General features: G+C 34.3%; 2 protein-coding genes across 3 annotated transcripts; both read left to right on the top strand.

Annotated features, from left to right (window-relative positions):
- The first annotated feature begins 3,268 nt into the window (after positions 1-3,268).
- On the top strand, positions 3,269-6,840 carry LOC131652663 (wax ester synthase/diacylglycerol acyltransferase 11-like). The gene is made up of 6 exons (XM_058922600.1): positions 3,269-4,205; positions 5,546-5,618; positions 5,720-5,787; positions 5,880-6,095; positions 6,176-6,313; positions 6,404-6,840. The coding sequence occupies exons 1-6, from the start codon at positions 3,486-3,488 to the stop codon at positions 6,551-6,553; spliced, it is 1,365 nt and encodes a 454-aa protein (XP_058778583.1). The 5' UTR covers positions 3,269-3,485; the 3' UTR covers positions 6,554-6,840.
- Positions 6,841-14,522: 7,682 nt separating this feature from the next.
- LOC131647187 (protein SRC2 homolog) lies at positions 14,523-16,299 on the top strand. Of its 2 annotated transcripts, none has more exons than XM_058917100.1 (6): positions 14,523-14,862; positions 14,962-15,088; positions 15,175-15,246; positions 15,468-15,525; positions 15,607-15,970; positions 16,070-16,299. In XM_058917100.1, the coding sequence occupies exons 1-6, from the start codon at positions 14,706-14,708 to the stop codon at positions 16,093-16,095; spliced, it is 804 nt and encodes a 267-aa protein (XP_058773083.1). In that variant the 5' UTR covers positions 14,523-14,705; the 3' UTR covers positions 16,096-16,299. The 2 variants fall into 2 exon arrangements, with proteins under 2 accessions (XP_058773083.1, XP_058773082.1); XM_058917099.1 differs by having other exon boundaries at positions 14,527-14,862; positions 15,607-15,973.
- The last annotated feature ends 1,986 nt before the right edge of the window (positions 16,300-18,285 follow it).

The raw sequence follows: 18,285 nt of genomic DNA, 5'->3' as shown, positions 1-18,285 counted from the left end.
CACTTAAAGTGCATACAAATTACAATACATAATAAAGTTTGTTCGAATTGGCATACATCAAGTAATGTCTTGCTACATGAATAACATGTGTTGTTTACTTTGATGTATCAGTCTGCTTTCACGACCGGTGCTCCATCTTCTTTCAAAGATGGATTGAATTGTATCCTTACTCAAGTATCTCCAACATATCAAAATCTACTTCTTTGAGCAATGTTTTGATCTCAATTTTTCAATAGTTAAATCAATCTTTTTCATTAAGAGACTATTTCGTGTCACATTGATTTACGTAAACTTTCTATAATCATTCGATTAAAATGTTTTATATACTTTCAATGACTTCGTCACGTAACATTAATAACCCTTATGAGAAAGCGATGTGTACTTGTAACATTTAAGTTAATAAATATGTACAATCATTTAATAGATAACATGTGTGGTGTTTATTGCATTGAAGTAGGAAAAATTTAGGAGTTTTTAAATCCTACACGGCATTCTATCTACAAAAAATAGAGTTAGGAACTAAGATTTTCATGTGACCTTTTCATTTGACAATATATTGATTATTGAAAGAAAAAAATTGCATGCAAAAAGATTTTAAATAAAAAAGAATATTCATGGTAGCTCCAATCCATAATGGATGTACTTAAATTAAATGCAGCGGGGACCATGTGAGGTTAGAAAGAAGAATCGAAATGAAGAAGAGAGATTGAATTGAGAACGGTGTTCCTCCACATACACAAGTTTTACTATTTGAGTTATCCTTCCTCCTTCTATCGCTATCTTATTTAATTTCTCTGCCAATATTTCCCAATTCATTGTAGTGCCGCTTATTAAATTATCATCCATCAATACAATCTCTCTTCCCAAGAGGAACTTAATGTATGCCAAGAGAAACTTAAAAAAAAAAAAAATCCGTTTCAAAATAAGTAGGTATTCTTATTATCATTAATATAACACCACTATAATACGAAAAAATAATAAATTAAGAGTATTAAATACTGTAATTAGAACATAAAAATTAAAATTGCATTTGAAATTAAAAGTGACAATTATTTTAGGACAAATAATTTTTATAAATGTGAAATTTATTTTAGGTTTAATAGTTATATACTGACAGTATAAAATAGTTGTATACTGTCAACCAATAAGAATAAATTACTCAGACATGTCATATTGATGATTTAAAATTTAGAGTCTGATATGACGAGATACATGGTAGTGATTGATTGAGAGTGTAAAATAATTTTACAATGTCAATATATATTTTATTTTTTCTTATTTATTTATGAATAGGGATGAGAAAATGTCAGATTGATTCAATCTATTTAAAATTTGACTCGATCTATTTAATAAAAATTTAAATATAATTTTTTTAAAAAACTTATTTAATTGAATAGATTAAACTTAAATTATTAAAAAAATTATAAAATCTTATAAACCTACCTATATATTCATATATAATATATATATATATATATATATATATATATATATATATATATATATATATATATATATTTTGAATAATATACAAAATAGTATATGAAAAGTCTTATTATCTATGTAAAAAAAATTAAAATGAAATAAAACATTAATACAAAACAGACATTCAAGTCAAATCAACATTTTAAAAAGATTAGATCAGACAAAAAATATCATCTATATAAATAAAACCACATTTGTTGTAAAATTTAACTGATAACAATATTTTTTTAATAACAAAATCAATCATACTAAAAATTGCATCCATTGATTTAGAAGAAATAAAATTATGAGTTAAAAGGTAGTGCACTGACAGTGTAAAATAATTTTACACTGTCATCCAATAGAAAATTATAAATGTTCCATGTCATTAAGTTTTTTTTAAATAAAAAAATGGTTTAATTGGATACATGGGTGGTGATTGGTTGACAGTGTAAAAATATTTTACACTGTCAGTGCATCACCCCTTTTCTCTAAAATTATTATTTATAAATCTTTGAATTCTATTGTTAATAAATAAAAAGTGTAAAAAATAAATGGTATGAAAATATGTTGATTATTGAAACATATTTTTTATGTTTGAATATTTTATTTAAAACGACTTTGAAGACTGTTTTTTTTTATATAAAATATCCAGTTTCCAATCTAACTAATAATTTTTTTTGTCAAATCTACACAAACATATTTTTTTTATACCTACTAATACACCAGAACAATTGCCCTAATTGTCAATCATTTGTTTGTCACTACAAAAATAAATCATTTAAATAGATTAAAATTGAGAAGCACTATGACAAAATAAAACTAATTAAATGAAGTTTGTGAGCTAAATAATTTAAAGATAAAGTGTTATATTAAAATAAAGGGAAAAGCTAACATGTGCCCCAAGAGCATAAGTTAATGAAATATTTATAGAAATTTTTTCTTGAAACGCGTGCATTTAGTGTATCGAAACTTTAAATATAACTTTATTGCATTTATATATATTTAACCGTTTCTATTTATAGAATCCTTAACATGTGCCCTTAGGGCACATGCATGACCCTAAAATAAAAATTATTTAAGTTTGATAAATTTGAATTGACACATTGATAAATTTAAAATGATAAAATAAATTTGAGGAAGTCTTCTATACTTTAGACACAACATTGTACACATAATTTGTATGTAATTAATTACAAAGTGATAAATTTTTTCAAAAATATGTGTATTCAATTTATTGACCACAAATTAAATATATTAATTATTTAATAAATATAAAAAATAAAATTTACTTTTAATTTATCAGGAAAGAAGTAGAAATAAAAATAACAATTAAGTAATATATACACTTATTTTAAATAATTATATGAAGTGCCCAAATTATTAATACTATTTACGTCTGTCCCAAGTTTTTTTTTTTATGGATTCATATAATTTTACTATTAAAACCCCTCTAAGGTGATGTCACAAAAATCTTATAAGTAATTAGTTATAAGCTTTCCACATTAATGGCATCTAATTAGAATGTCACTAGTTTCAATTACAATTATAATGTCACATGTAATAATGAGTATTAAGATTTTAATTAAGATTTTAATAAATATATTATGCATTTGACAATAAATATAACCTAAGTACAAAATGTCACTAGTTTGCATTTGACAATACATTACGCAGAAATTAATTAAAATAAATGACATACTAGTATTTTATTAAAAAAGTCAAAAAATTTATGATACAATTAGCTAGCAGTATCCATCCATATTGGTTGCAATTAAATTGAATGCACTGGGGACCGTGCTTTGAGAGAAACACAACGAATCTCAACCACCCATCCACCCTTCCTTCCATCGCTATCTTTTTCAATTTCCAAATTCACTCTATTGAATTATCATCAATCAATAGTTACCAGGAGAGTTAACTGCTGTATACAAACAAAATTCATTTATTATTTTTTCATTTTAAAACAAAAACCACTAACCGATTCCATTCAAACTTGTAAACCAATTTTCCAAGAAAAGATGGATGGCGGTGGCGGCGATGACGATGAACCGCTAACCCCCGCCGGGAGGCTGTTCCTACAACCGGAGATGAACCAAGTAATCCACTGCGTCGTTGGTTTAAAGAACAAAGTCGACGTTGAATCAATTATGACCGAAATTCACAAGTCTCTTATGCTTCAACATCCACGATTCACCAGTCTCATGGTTCGTGACCACCGCGGCGTCGAGCACTGGCGTCCAACCAAAATCAACCTCGACCGCCATGTTCTCGTCTTCGATAATCCAGTCTCCGACGCCGTCGACGATCAATCGGCAATCAGCGAGTATATATCCGATTTATGCACCACACCGAAACTCAGCATGGATAAGCCACTCTGGGAGATCCACATCCTGAAAGCACACAAGTGCCTCATATTTCGAATTCACCATTCGCTTGGAGACGGAATTTCACTCATGTCAATGCTTCTCGCAAGCTGTAGGAAGCGCGACGATCCGGACGCGCTTCCGACGCTATCTATTCCTACTGTGAAATCTCGCCGCAGTTTGTGGAATCTTGTAACGGCCTTATTCTTTTCTTTTATATATGTGATACAATTTATCTTCAGGTGTTTATGGATTCGTGACCGAAAAACCGCCATTTCCGGTGGCGACGGTGTTGAACTCTGGCCGAGGAAGATTGCCACGGCTCGTTTTTCGTTGGAAGATATGAAGACTGTGAAAAGTGCCGTTCCTAACGCGGTAAAAAATTCTTTACCTTTTTCCTTTACTAGTAGTATATGCGCTCAAATTATGATTTTCATTCTATCTATTTCTACTCATTCATTCAAATTATTACTAGTACGATTATACTAATAATAGAAATAATATATAAAAATAGATGGTGAGTAGGTATGTAATAACGGATAGAAAATAAATCATGCTTCGTTGTGGGCCGCAATTGTTTTCTTGTATTAAAATGTGTTTGAGGCAGTCAATATTAAAATAACCAATTCCGTTTTAATTTAGTTTGATTGAGTCAATTAATTTTCGGGTTTGATTATTGTCTACACATTATTTTGTTTTTTAGTTTATGGCAAGCTTTGACTGAAAAAGGAATATTATAGGAAGAATTTAGTAATGGCTAAAAGGTAAGTCAATAATCAGATAGTCAACAATAGACAACCGCATTGTATCAATACACTGTACTAACCGATTTATTTAATTTTATTAACTATACGATTGAAACGATCTCTAGAGCTCCTCCCTGGAGCTATATTGGCTCCAAAATATCTGCCCAAGCTATTAACCTGAGTGAAACATGTATGCTGTAAAATATTGTTGCAAAGAGGATTATTTATATCTTTGAAATAATGCACCTGAGTAGATCGCCTATTAATGTTTTTGACTTGAGGCTTGACAGAAAGTGTGAATACAATGCAAAACACATTGAGCCTGTTCAATGGAAGCTTCTGCAATAGTTTGGTTTAGTTAAATTTGCACCTTAAGGACATAAATTCAATATAATCCATTAAAAATTATAGTTTTCTTTTGTTTTTGGTTTTCGATTATTTTATGTTGTGAATTAAATTAGAGATAAACATGTTGGCTTGATAATACTCTCTTGAAAGTCTTTTAAAATCTTATTAAGTTCTTCTTGATGGGCACCTAAAAAATGTGTTTGTCCAATAAGTTATTAGTAGTGCATAATCTAAATAGAGGAATATAGTATTAATAAGGTGTGTGTAAGAGTGTTTCCATAGCCAATAAATAACTTGAGAGTAGTCACTAGCATTTTTCTTATGTTAATAATACTTAATATCAAGTGTGTGCTTATAAACTCTTCATTAGTATTTTTGCTTTTACGACTTTACACATATAGTGGAATTATTGAATCGAATGGGATTCAGTTTCTGTCTCTTTAGAGTTCACATATGAAGAACCGATCGACATATTTTAATCAAAGTTGTCATCAATGGACATGCCTTTGGTTTGTTGCACTTAATCTGGATGATAATGTGACAAGATACAACCTTGTTTTTGCAATATTCAAGTAATGTTTGAGAACTTATTTTCCTTCTTGTGCTGTTTTTGATTTGCAGACCATAAACGATGTTCTATTTGCAGTTATATCATCCGGAATATCAAGATACCTGGACTTTAGAGAACCCAATGGTAAATTTAAAAGACATTTGAATAAACAGATTTTTACAGCTGCTCTTTCTATTTTATATACGCATAAGGTGAAACAATTACCACTGTTTTTATCCTCTAAGGGCTGCGAGACGGTGTTCAGCTAACAGGGTTAGCTATGGTTAACTTGAGAAAGCAGCCAGGATTGCAGGTCTACTATACTTTATACAATGTTTTTATTTAGTAATAATGGTTCTAATTTGTGCTTAGAAGATTATAATGTTGATGTTGGATAATTATTAGGAACTGTCCAATTTGATGAAAAGCAATTCTGGCGCAAAGTGGGGCAACAAATTTGGTATGATCCTACTGCCTATATATTACCACAGAAGCAAGAGTACAAATCCTGTAGAATATTTGAAGAGAGCTAAAGTAATGATTGACCGAAAGAAAAAATCTTTGGAGGCCCATTTGTCATACAAAATTGGAGATTTTGTAATGTCCACTCTTGGTCCAAAGGTGCATTTTTTTTTTTATGATGGATTATGAATTACTGTGGGAAATGTGAAGTATTTATTATGATTATTTGAAAATTGCAGTTTGCTTGCTTGCTAAATTATAGGATGCTCTGCCACACTACCTTTGCATTCTCAAATGTGGTTGGCCCTCAAGAAGAGATTATGATTGCAGGCAATCCAGTAACGTTCTTAAGGGCAAATAATTCTGCCTTGCCTCATGTACAGTACAACAACCCCTTAGCTAACTCTGTTTTTCTTCATAGCATAGAGCATTTGGTTAATGGGTGGTGGTTGTTATTGATAATGTAGGCACTTGTTTTGCTTATGGTGAGTTATGCTGGAAAGGCAGACATGCAAGTGCAGGTGGCCAAAGACATCATTCCGGATCCTGAGTTTCTTGCCAAGTGCTTTGAAGATGCATTACTTGAATTGAAGGAGTACGTTTCAGCCAAAAGTTGACATTAGTATTCGAGAAATTGTATGTGGGACAACAAATGCTAACAGACATGCATGGCAAAGATATCACAGCCATGAATTATACACACTTGTTCACGAGGAGTAAAAATAAAATTTTCTCATATAGTGAATAAAGAGAGACCCCTAAACTAGATGTGCTATCTGATGTACTGTTTTATATTATAAAAAATCATCAATTATTAATAGTAAGAAAACTGGTGCCTACATATACAACATTTGAAATCATGTGAGAAGACTGATGTGAAAAGACTGATCAACAATTTTGAAAACATGTATGTCAATAGTGCTTGATTAGAGAAGACAAATGGTCATTGTAATGTTTTACATGCGATTCATTCAATACTAAGGATGGCAAACGGATACGGTCGAGTCGAGTGTAAGTTTCACACTATCCAAACCCGTAATCGAAATCACCACCCGAATCCGAATCCAAAGACTATTCGGCAGTATTTTAAAAATCGGACCGCATTGGTCACTGGTTCATTGGTTGAACCACTGAGTCACTGGTCGAACCGCATGATTAAATCGGATTAAACTGGATAACTCGGTTGAATAAATTGGTCTCTATTGCAATACTATATATTTATTAAATCGGTCGAACCGAATGATTTAGTCTCTAAAAAATATCACAATACTTACAAAATTTTACAATTTTAAAATATTATAATTTCACGTGTTTATTTTTTACATTCAAATTCTAAATATAATCATTACTCACAACAAAATAATATAAAATATAAATTTAAATAAATTTTAAACCAAGTCTAATTGCAAACAAGAAAAAAGTTGTTCCAAATAAGGTTTGAATAAAGTCTAATTATATTTTAATTATATTTTTTATAAAAAAAATTATGAAAACGACGTCATTTTATGCGGAAAAAAAGTATGCATTTGAACCACCGATTTTCTAAAACCGCCGGTTCACCGGTTTTTTTTCCGATTTCGACAGATTTTGGCCTATTCTCACCGGTTCAATAGCATATCTGGTCCAGTAATCAGACCAGATCGGTGACACCTCCGGTTCACGGTCTGACCGGTCCGACCAGCCGGTTCGGTCTGGTTTTTAAAACACAACTATTCGGATGGTAAAATAACACTCACGTCCACACCCGTTGGGTTCGGGTTTTTTCACCCAAACCCAAACCCGCATACCCACACCCGTTGGGTTTGGATTTTTTCACCCAAACCCGAACCCGCAGCAAAATATAAAATATATTTCTCCCATAATTTTCCAATATATATTAGCGGGTGTGATTTCAGGTATCGGGCGCGAGTTTTACACTACCCAAACATGCACCCGAAATATTGGGTGGCACCTGAATCCAGTCAATTCGGGTTATCACCCGTTGACTCGTGTTCGGGTGCGGGTGGGCCCGCGGATTTGGGTCTGCCTGTCATCCCTATTTAAGACAATGACTGTATCAATTAAAGATCCATGAAGACAAATGGTCATTAACAATCACTCTTGTTGATGGTTGCGGTCGCGGTTGCGGGTTTTGTGATTGTGATTATTCTGATTGATGCAATGCGCTTTGCAGGCGTTACTGCGTGAATTTCGATTGAGAGGTGTGTTAAATACGTTGTTGAAAAACACATGATTTTAAGATTTTTTAGTACATCATTAAATTGAGTTTTGAAATTATGAAATAATGAGTTTTGATAAAAAATTCTTGAAGAAATATGGAAGAAATTGTCTAATGGGGGTTCTGAATGCAGCTGAACATGTGTTTTTAAAATCACAGTGCTATTGCGGATGCGGTAGTGGAGTCTACCGCATCAACAATATCGCGGCTCCAATTACGGTTGTGGTATGCAGTTTAAAATTATGCTATTCAAATACATGTTTCAATGTCTTCATCATCAATTAATGGCCACGAGGATCAATAGTCGGAGGACGAGTACTACCTAAAGATACATCTTGAAGCCAGAATGAAGATTTAAAGGCCAATCCTAGATTGCAATTTTATTACCATCCAACTCGACGATAACCCGACACAAACGATCAAAATTAGGGTGAATTTCCCAAAGTTCTTCGAGGACAGACTCATCAAGTGCCTCAAGGCCAACATAAACTTGTTTTCATGCTCCCCAATGAGATATCAGACATCGACTCCAAGGTGGCATGCCATAAACTCAACATCAACCCTTCTACCAAATACGTCGCAAAAAGAAGACGCCACTTATCACCAGAGAAGGATGAGGCTACCAATAACTTAGTAGACAAACTCACTCAAGTGAACATTATCTCATAGTTGAACTACTCAAAAAGGCTCTCAAGTGTTGTGCTAGTGAATAAAGCAAGCGACAAGTGGTGTACATGTGTCAACTACACTGACTTGAACCAAACGTGTCCCAAATACTCGTACCTTTTTCCCAACATAGACAAGCTAGTTAACAACTCATCCAACTATGCCTTATCCTTCATGGATGCCTACTTTGAGTACAACTAGATCCCCATGCACGAAAGAACCTAAATAAGATAACATTCATGACAAAACACGACAACTACAAGTACAATGTTATGCGTTTTGGTTAATGTATGCATGTGGGACCTACTAGAGAACGATGGACATGATATTTAAGAAAAAAAATTGGAGACATGTTGGAGGTTTACCTAGATAATATGATAGTCAAATATGGAGAGAGAAAAAATACACGAAAGCCACCCCAGTGTAGTGTTTAACCATGTAAGTCAGTTCAATAAGAGGTTAAACCTTGAGAAATGCATGTTCGAAGTCAAGACTGGCTAGTTCCTTGACTTCTACCTCACTGAAATAGACATCTAAGCAAATCCAGACAAGTTTGACACCATTATAAAGATGGAATATCCTTCCATGAAAGTGAGAATAATGAAGTTAAATGGTGTGCTCACCATCCTTAATAGATTCATCTTCAGGTGTCCAACACACCCTTCTGTTCTACAAAATCCTGAGGAGCGAAGTACAATTTGCATGGATACCATAATACAAACGAGTCGTCACACATCTGAAACACACTTTATCTAAACCCCCGATCTTATCGAGACCCATGAAGACCATATTCATCTACTTGACGGTCTCAACAAAAGCATCTAATGTTGTCTTTGTGAGAGAGGTCTGCACCGACTTGAGCTCAGTCTAGTTCATCTCCAATGCCTTAAAATGTCATGAAACATGATATTAGAAGGCTACCATGGCTTTGGTGGCAACATCGAGAAAATTGAGGCGATATTTCTTAGCCCGCTCAATAATGGTCCCTGCTTGCCAATCGTTGAAACAGGTATTATTCAGGCTAGACCTGGAAAGGAGAATACAAAGTGGTCCATCGAGATCTCAAAGTTTTATTTCTACTTTGAACTCAAGAAACCTCAAATTGCAAGTAATTGCTTATTTCATTGCAAAACTCACTTCGTCCACAAATGAGCCCTGCATGAATTAGACACTCTTCATTTATGGGTCATCAAATAGCAAGGAAAAAGAGGTAGTTCTCATCCTCGAGAGCAACAATGGGTTGGTAGTAGAAGTTTGTATTGGTATAAGTACAAAGGCCCTATTAGTGGGGGAACACAAAAATTTTCTTGATAGGCAATGTAGTATGTCGCCTTTGTGAGAGCTCCACAGCCGTCCATTTATCACAACAAGCGCCCATCATTTGGTTATGGCACTAATTTTCTATATCATTCACCTCTCTATGAAAACGTCAGAATTATATGTCCCTATCCATAATGGTAAGATAAATTTAAAAAGGGGGAAGCCATATTACCCATTTTAATATAGGAGGAACTACTTGTTTTCCACGCTCTTAAGAATGAGTATTACTTTCTTGGAGCCTAAGGTTTAAGCCCAAGAGATTCATATAAATACCTCAACATGGGAACATTCATTTCACTTTGAAAACACCACATACATAACTTTTCACCATTCATGTGTGGACTTTCTCTAAAACCACAACGAACTTAATAACCTCGAGCATATATAAGAGGTTAACATACCCGACTTTAGCATAAAATTTGTATATAAAGCCTGTATGGGGTTGTACAAAATTGATGGTCTCTCTCTTCTTTACTACCTGACTTTAGGAGTAAATGAGTTTTGACATATCGAAGTTTCTTCTTTAGTTTGATGTCATGCTTAGAATTAACCTCCACCCCGCATTCGAAGTTATGTACAAATTTCGCAAGCCTCTTCTTTAGCCTTAACTCCTTGACAAATAGCTAACTTACTTGAAAATGTAAGTTCCAAACATGCTAGAAAATGGCCTCGAGACAATCACTTAGGGAACTTATCCTTACACTTTGGCTAGGCTTAATGGCACCCCCGGACACTAGAGAACCCAACTTCCTTAGCGTGGCTCATCAAATGCTCCAAGGAATCATTAGAGATAATGATGTTTGAAATATCTCCACATCATTCCAAGTCACGTTCATCTTCCCTCTCATCCACGAATGTCCCTTTTGAGATCTCACAAAGTGTTTTGTGTACATCAAGATTGAAATGAACAACAAATAAGAACTTATCCTTGAAATTCTGTAGAGTATATATGTATACCTAAAAGAAAATTATGACTCTGCTTTAAAGAGAAAAAATCTCGAGGATGGTTAGGGTTAACAAACTCCTGAGAATATGGAATAAAACAAATGATAAGATCAATATGAGACTACTTTTCTTTTATTCATACCATTATTTGAATGATTTCACACACATATAACTTGATAAACATAGTTGCAAGGAGGTAACCTCTTGGTGGTTAACCACACTAACCTCGAAGTCGGTGAAAAGAAGTGTGATCAAAATTCGTGAGAATAGAGAGTAATATATAGGCAAGGTGGATACCTTAAACCAGATACAAATCCGCATATTACTTTCAGGTTCAATCACTTGTTTGTTTGAGGACGGTCCCGCATCTTGACATGCAAATTCCAACTTATCCTTAGATATGTATAAGGATTGGATTCCCAACACCTCATCATCAACGTATAAATAATCTTCAACATCAATGGAAAGGTCTAGTGTCGATGATGACATAGGTTTACCATATGTTCTTCGTTGTTCAAAGATAAAAAAGACAACCATGAGTCATACATCTGGCCGGTTCCTCCAACCAACACTTCACCAAAACGAACCTCTGCATGTTGGGCGTCATCCATGGTATTTTCGGCAATAATGGGGTTAGTCGTCTTGACTTTACCAAAACTAATTCCTATCCCGTCCCGATTCATGTTAAGGCAGGTGGAATAAGGCTTTTTATCATTGAAATTGATCACTATTGATTGGGTGCCGTGGAAGAAACGACATCACTAATATCCACCAGTGACATCACTAAATCCTACCCCGACCCGGTTCATGTTAATGCAGGTGGGATAAGGCTCCTTATCTTGGGTTCTTGATGTTGTTATAAAGCATAGGATAAGTATTTCTTTTATCGTCTCCTCAGGGATTAATGCGATATTACCGCTGTTCTACAACTTAGTATGTTTTGAGTTAAGATTATGAAAGTGTTTAGTGTCATAAGATATAAAGAGCATGAAAAGAAATTAAAAACAAAAACTTAGGGTTTAAAAACGGTTTGGTAAAACTGTGTCAAGATTAGTTTTCATTAGCCTGCTTTTGTATATATTTTGATGATTATGTATATGAACATATTAATGATTAATATAACCATGTATCCTCCCGATACCGTTTATCTCTAAAGCAATATCGTGAATGTTATTATATTAACCGTCAGATGATCTCTCATGCCGACAATTAACATAATAACCTTTAAAGCTTGATACAAGTGATTATCAACTCACAAATCTATCTCTAGAGTTTGATTATTGATAGATGAATACCTTTTAGGTCAAGATTTGAAACATATCTCACAATAGTGTATCAAAACAACATATAAACATGAACAACAAAGATATTCACCATATATTAATCATCAACAAGGTTCATATACAAAAGATTAAGCTAAATACATACTAGACAAGCTAACTACCTCTAATATTGACACATGAGAAGTTTAGCTCTCCATAGATTCAACAACAAACATCAAAACAAGATCTCCTAGCATGAGAATCCAAAGATGATGTAGAAAAATGCTTGAGAAATCTTGAATTGAAAATGAGTTTTTTTCTCTCTTCTCTCTTGCCCTAGAATGTGTTCTTGGTTGTAATGAAAAAGAAGATAAGATTGTTCTCCCAAAATATCTCAAAGTGCCTAAAAGTAGTCCAATGAAAAAGTACCTCCGCTTAGCGTACAGACGGCCGCTAAGCGGAGCACCAAAAATATCTGCTTCCACGCTGGAGGCCGCTAAGCGGACTGAGGTAGCTAAGCGGAGCTGGCTGAACAAAAATTTCCTCTCGCTACTGGAAAGCGCGCTTGACCGCTGCTCAGCGGCCCTTGCTGAACATAACTTCTTCAAAAGGCTTTGAATCTTGCTCCAATAGTGCCCTCTATGACCTTATATCATCCAAAACTTTCCCACATTGCAAAATACATACAAAATGCATAAGAAAAGCTAATAAATAATATATTTACTACTAAACTCGATATATTTATTTACACGATTATAAACCGTAATTGAATTGAAAGTAAGGAGAAAAGTTGTCGAAATACCCCAAAAGTTATTAACAAACTATCCATATTTTGGATTCTAACAGATGTGAAAACACAAATGAAAACTCATAAATGAAAAGGGAGAAAAAAAGAGAAATACCTTAGAATTAATGCAGTTTGCTTGAATAAATCAGATGAAGAAGCAGAATCATTGAACAATTAATCTGAATGCGAGAGCCTCCAGTAATAAAAAGGAGGTAAATGCAAGCTCTTTATGATAAGACTCTTAAAGAAAAGAAGAATTCATAATGTGTAAACAAAACACAAAGTAATTTCTTTATATGCAAATTAAGCATTAGGTTCAACAACCATGTCCACTAGAAGATCAAAGGTTTCATCTAACGTCTCAAATGGTGTCTCGAATCATTAACTGCACTTGAGTGCACCTAAGTGCGTCGTCTTCCTCCCCTAGCGAGACACGTGAAGCCCATCACCACATAAACATTTCATCAACCCATAACACGTTTAATGTGTGTGTTCCCTATGTAACTGCTCCCACTTAGCAAGAAAGTTATTCTTAATGAACTAGGTTACCACAGTTCAAATTCATGGGCCAGCCCTACACATTCCTGCATCAATACATACTAGTACCTAGTGAAGAAATTAGTTCGTTAGTTTGCAGCAAGTAGGCACAAAAAAATGTCTACTATAACCTCTTCAACATTGGTCAATGTCCCTCTGAATCTTTGAGAGAATTTCGTGACCGCTTTAATGAGACGACTATCAACGTAGTCCACCCCAACCAAGAGATGTTAGTGAGATCATTTCAAAATGGAGTGAGAGCAAAGAATTTCATTGAATCCCTTGCCCAAAGTTAGTGGCCTCCTAAGCAGAGGTAGTATTTTTCACGTTTGTGATCAAAATTAATACATATTTTAAGAGGTATTCAGAAAATCTTATGTTTGATTTATAATTAATGACCTAATGTAAATTTGTTTATGAAAATTCTTCATTTATAATAAATTAAAAAAACTCCTCTTAAACCAATCGTTAGTTGGTCCAGTGGTGATTGGCGCTTGACTTGGTAGGGAGAACCACAATTCGACTGATATATTTACATTGTCATTTCATCAGAACCATTCACAATTGATATATTACATGTAATTTAATAAAAATTAAATTTCTACAAAAATTTAATGACTATGATTGATTGATAGTGTAAATTTTTTCTACACGGCATATTACAATTAAATTCTTATTTAAATTCTAAATTACATTAATTAACTTAACTTATTATTTTATATTTTATTTAGTGTGTCTTTTCATTTCAATTTTGAGGCCAAGTTTACAAGTGCGACCATTTCTTAACGAGTAAGTCTATTTTGATTATAAAAAAAATTAAAATCTTAAAAGTTACATCTTTCCTGGTATTTATTTTTTGGCCAAGTCATAAAAGAGGATGAAGGTTTATTGTTTTGATTTGTAAAATAGGAAAGAAAATAATTATACGCGTGAAGAGATAAGAAAGAAAATAAATGCCCACAGTTTGAAGAACAAAAATTGAATCAGTATAAGTAAAGTTGTGGATCTAAATCACCATATTCCGAACGAAAACAATGTCTTCTGGAACGGTAGCGGGGATTCAGGGCCAACCTCTCGAGGTCACGGTGGTTTCGTGCGCGAAATTGAAGGATACTGAATGGATTTCAAGACAAGATCCCTACGTTTGTGTTGAATACGCTTCCACCAAATTCCGAACAAGAACATGCACAGGTTCGTAATTCTTCGTTCGTCTTGTTGTTGATGTTGTTGTTGTTGTTCTATGACTTTGACCGTTGACTTGAATTTGATGACCTGATTTGGATGGATCAGACGGTGGAAAACATCCGGTGTTTCAAGAGAAGTTCGTGGTGCCGTTGATTGAAGGTCTTCGTGAACTCACTGTTGTTGTTTGGAACAGCAATACTGTCACATTCGATGATTTTATAGGCACTGGAAAGTGAGTACTATTTCTTCTCTTATTCTCTCGATTTGTTATTCATAATTTGGTATTCATTGATTGTGGTTGATTGATTGTGTTATTAGGGTTCAATTGAACAAGGTTCTGTCTCAAGGGTTTGATGATTCTTCTTGGCCACTTCAAACTAAATCTGGCAGGTTAGTATCAATATGAATCACGGAGACCGGCACGTCGATACTGACACGTCGACATTAGTAATAATTTGAAAAAAAAAAAATTAAATATAATCACAAGTGTAGGTGTTTGGTTTCGAACACAAAGCTTTTTTTCCAGATGCGTCGGTGATACATATGCTAGTGTGATTTTAAGTGTTGATAGAATAATATGATGACAATGTATCTTTACCTTTTCCTGGCAGACACGCAGGCGAAATAAAACTTATATTGCATTATGCAAATGCCAAACTAAATCAGCAGGTAACCATTTATCTTCTCATTTTTAGTTATTGGAAATTGGAATTGATGCTTAATTGAAGTGAGTGTGTGTTTGGTTTGCAGAAACTAGGCTCCTCCTCAAGCCATACTCCTATTTCCTATGCGGCGACACCCGCAGGTTCTTCTTACTACCCACAACAGCAGCAGCAGCCATCATACTCTAATTATCACCATCCAACACCTGCTCCTGCTCTTGCTTATCCTCCTCCTCCAGCTTCACATCATTCATCTCCCTATCCACCACCCTCATCCTATCCATCAATGCCATCTCCCTATCCACCACACTCATCATCACCATATCCTCCTCCCCACTCAGCTTATCCACCACACTCATCATCACCATACCCTCCTCCACACTCAGCTTATCCACCACCTTCGGCTTATCCACCATCTTCATACCCTCCACCTGCAACTTATCCTCCACACGGTGGTAACTAATTCTCCTAATTCTCTGACAACACTTTCAATTTTCATATCCTGCTTAATTCATTTTCTCCTTACTAATCATATCTCTTTTTTCTTTCAGGAATGTACCCTCCACCACCATATTGACGCAGATCTCTTACTTTAGGAGATTAGTTTGTACAATCTTGCCTAGGTTTCCTGCATAAGTTTTAATTTTGTAGCCATGATTGACGTGGATTAGTGGCACCATATCAATTGTTTATTATATGCGCTAAATTACAGTAAGCAATTGGATATTTACTCATCCATCTTTGGAATGAACACACTCTATATAGTACTCCTTATTTTTAATTTTTCTAAAAAGGTTTTTGCACACATTCAATGGAAAGACGGTAAATTCTCTACTTCAAACAAGCTCAAAATTTACAGTAATTTTAGTTGAGAATTGGTTTCTTCATTAAGTTTTCAAATATTAATGGAAGTGGGAAATTCCACTGTATTGTAAATTGTTGAGATTTAACGTTTGAGTCATGAAGGGAAACGAGATGGATAATTTCAAAGGTGTTAAAATGTGAGAATAACATTAATACATCCTTTGAAGAGGTCATATCTTACCTCTTAATGGAGAGTTAAACGTTTTAACTCTTCTCAAGTGTAAGGTTAGTGTGTTTGAGTCTTTGAGATCACTTGCTTTGGTGTGAGTCGAGAGTCTTGCGAGTGATATAAACTAAGATTTATTGTTGTTGGAACATACAATCTCACATTTTATAAACTATGAAGCAGGTAGAGAAAGTCATAGTGAGAGAAGAGAATTAAAGAAAGAGAGATAATTAAGGTTGAGAATAATGTTTTGCACTATTTTAACATTACAAAATGATTATCACACATTCCACACAATCGAAAAGTAAGAAAAAACAAAAAATTGCTCCATCTCCAAAGGTGTAACTGGTTACTGCGAATGCATAATCGGCTATGCCAACTCCAAAAGTGTTTTTTTCCTTTCCAGTAGTGCTTTTCACCAAGCTGTAACTGGTTACACCTCTGTGTTAATCGATTACATTACTTGAATTAGTTTTTAATCAACACATCATCTTAATTCAAGTGTTTCAAGTCTTCCATGTTTATGCTCATCTTCAACGTTTTGAACACATCATTTATGACTCCTTTAGTCAACAAATTAGTAAATTGGTCTTCACTTCTACAATATTCCAATCTTAACTTTCCTTCACTAACAAGCTCCCTCATGTAGTAAAACCTCATCTCAATGTGCAATTGGGTTCTTAGCAAAGTTATAGTAGAAACCTTGTCATCCCAGAGCGTAACAGTCTTTCTCTCATTGTCGCTCTGCTCCTTCAATAGATTCATTAGCCACACGGCTTGACACACACATAACGAAGCTATAATATACCCGACCTCACAAAACGAGAGTGCAACTACCAGTTCTTTCTTCAAACACCGCGAGATTGGTGTTCCACCGAACATAAAGATGTATCCAGCTGTAAACTTCCGATCATCCTTATCTCCACACTAATTGGAATCGATAAAACTAAGTAAATTGCATTTTTTGCTCGTATATGTTGCGAGAAAGAGAATTCTGCAGGCAAAAGACCCTTTGACATATCTTAGGATTCTTTTGTCTGCTGTCAAGTGAAAGGCCGAAGGCCTCTCAATGGATCTACTAGCAATACTGACACTAAATGTCAAATCTGGCCGCGTATCGCATAAGTAACGTAATGATCCAACCAACCTTCTATATTGAGTTGGATTTACGTTATGTTCTTCTTCATTCTTAGACAGTTACTGCCTTGGTTCAGCTGGTATAATGGCAACATTACAATGCTCCATTTCACATTTCTCCAATATCTCAAGGGCATATATCCTTTAATGCATAAGCAGACCTCTTTTGGACTTGTGGAGCTCTATGGAAAGCAAGTATGTCATGATACCAATGTCACTCATCTCAGATTCTTTCATAAGCTCGCTCTTGAACTTAGAAATATTCTTCTCGTTGTTTCCCGTGATCAACAAATCATCTACGTATGACAAAGAATGATGATCATTTCAGTTGTATCCGTCTTCACATAAACTCCTTGTTTGGACACACATTTCTTGAAGCCAACCTCAATTAAGAAATCATCTATCCTTTTGTTCTAAGCTCTTGGAACTTGTTTCAATCTGTATAACATTTTTCTGAACTTGTAGAATCTTCCTTCTTAATTTTTCACAAAAAAATTAGGGGTTGTTCTACATACACTTCTTCTTAGGGAAGGCAAGCAGACCCGCACCCGAACCCGAGTCAACCGGTGAAAACCCGAACTGATTGGGTTTGGGTTCGGG

The sequence above is a fragment of the Vicia villosa genome, linkage group LG2, assembly GCF_029867415.1.
Source record: "Vicia villosa cultivar HV-30 ecotype Madison, WI linkage group LG2, Vvil1.0, whole genome shotgun sequence".
NCBI lineage: Eukaryota > Viridiplantae > Streptophyta > Magnoliopsida > Fabales > Fabaceae > Vicia > Vicia villosa.
Note: the sequence above shows the minus strand (reverse complement) of the source record. Positions and strands in the feature narration are given on the sequence as shown.

Excerpts from the sequence above, each read along its gene's own strand:
- LOC131652663 (XM_058922600.1), top strand. The coding sequence starts at position 3,486 with ATGGATGGCGGTGGCGGCGATGACGATGAACCGCTAACCCCCGCCGGG. Across the intron at positions 5,788-5,879 it reads GAAAGCAGCCAGGATTGCAG|GAACTGTCCAATTTGATGAA; the intron begins GTCTACTATACT and ends GATAATTATTAG. Across the intron at positions 6,314-6,403 it reads ATAATTCTGCCTTGCCTCAT|GCACTTGTTTTGCTTATGGT; the intron begins GTACAGTACAAC and ends TTGATAATGTAG.
- LOC131647187 (XM_058917099.1), top strand. The coding sequence starts at position 14,706 with ATGTCTTCTGGAACGGTAGCGGGGATTCAGGGCCAACCTCTCGAGGTC. Across the intron at positions 15,526-15,606 it reads ATGCCAAACTAAATCAGCAG|AAACTAGGCTCCTCCTCAAG; the intron begins GTAACCATTTAT and ends TTTGGTTTGCAG. Across the intron at positions 15,974-16,069 it reads AACTTATCCTCCACACGGTG|GAATGTACCCTCCACCACCA; the intron begins GTAACTAATTCT and ends TTTTTCTTTCAG.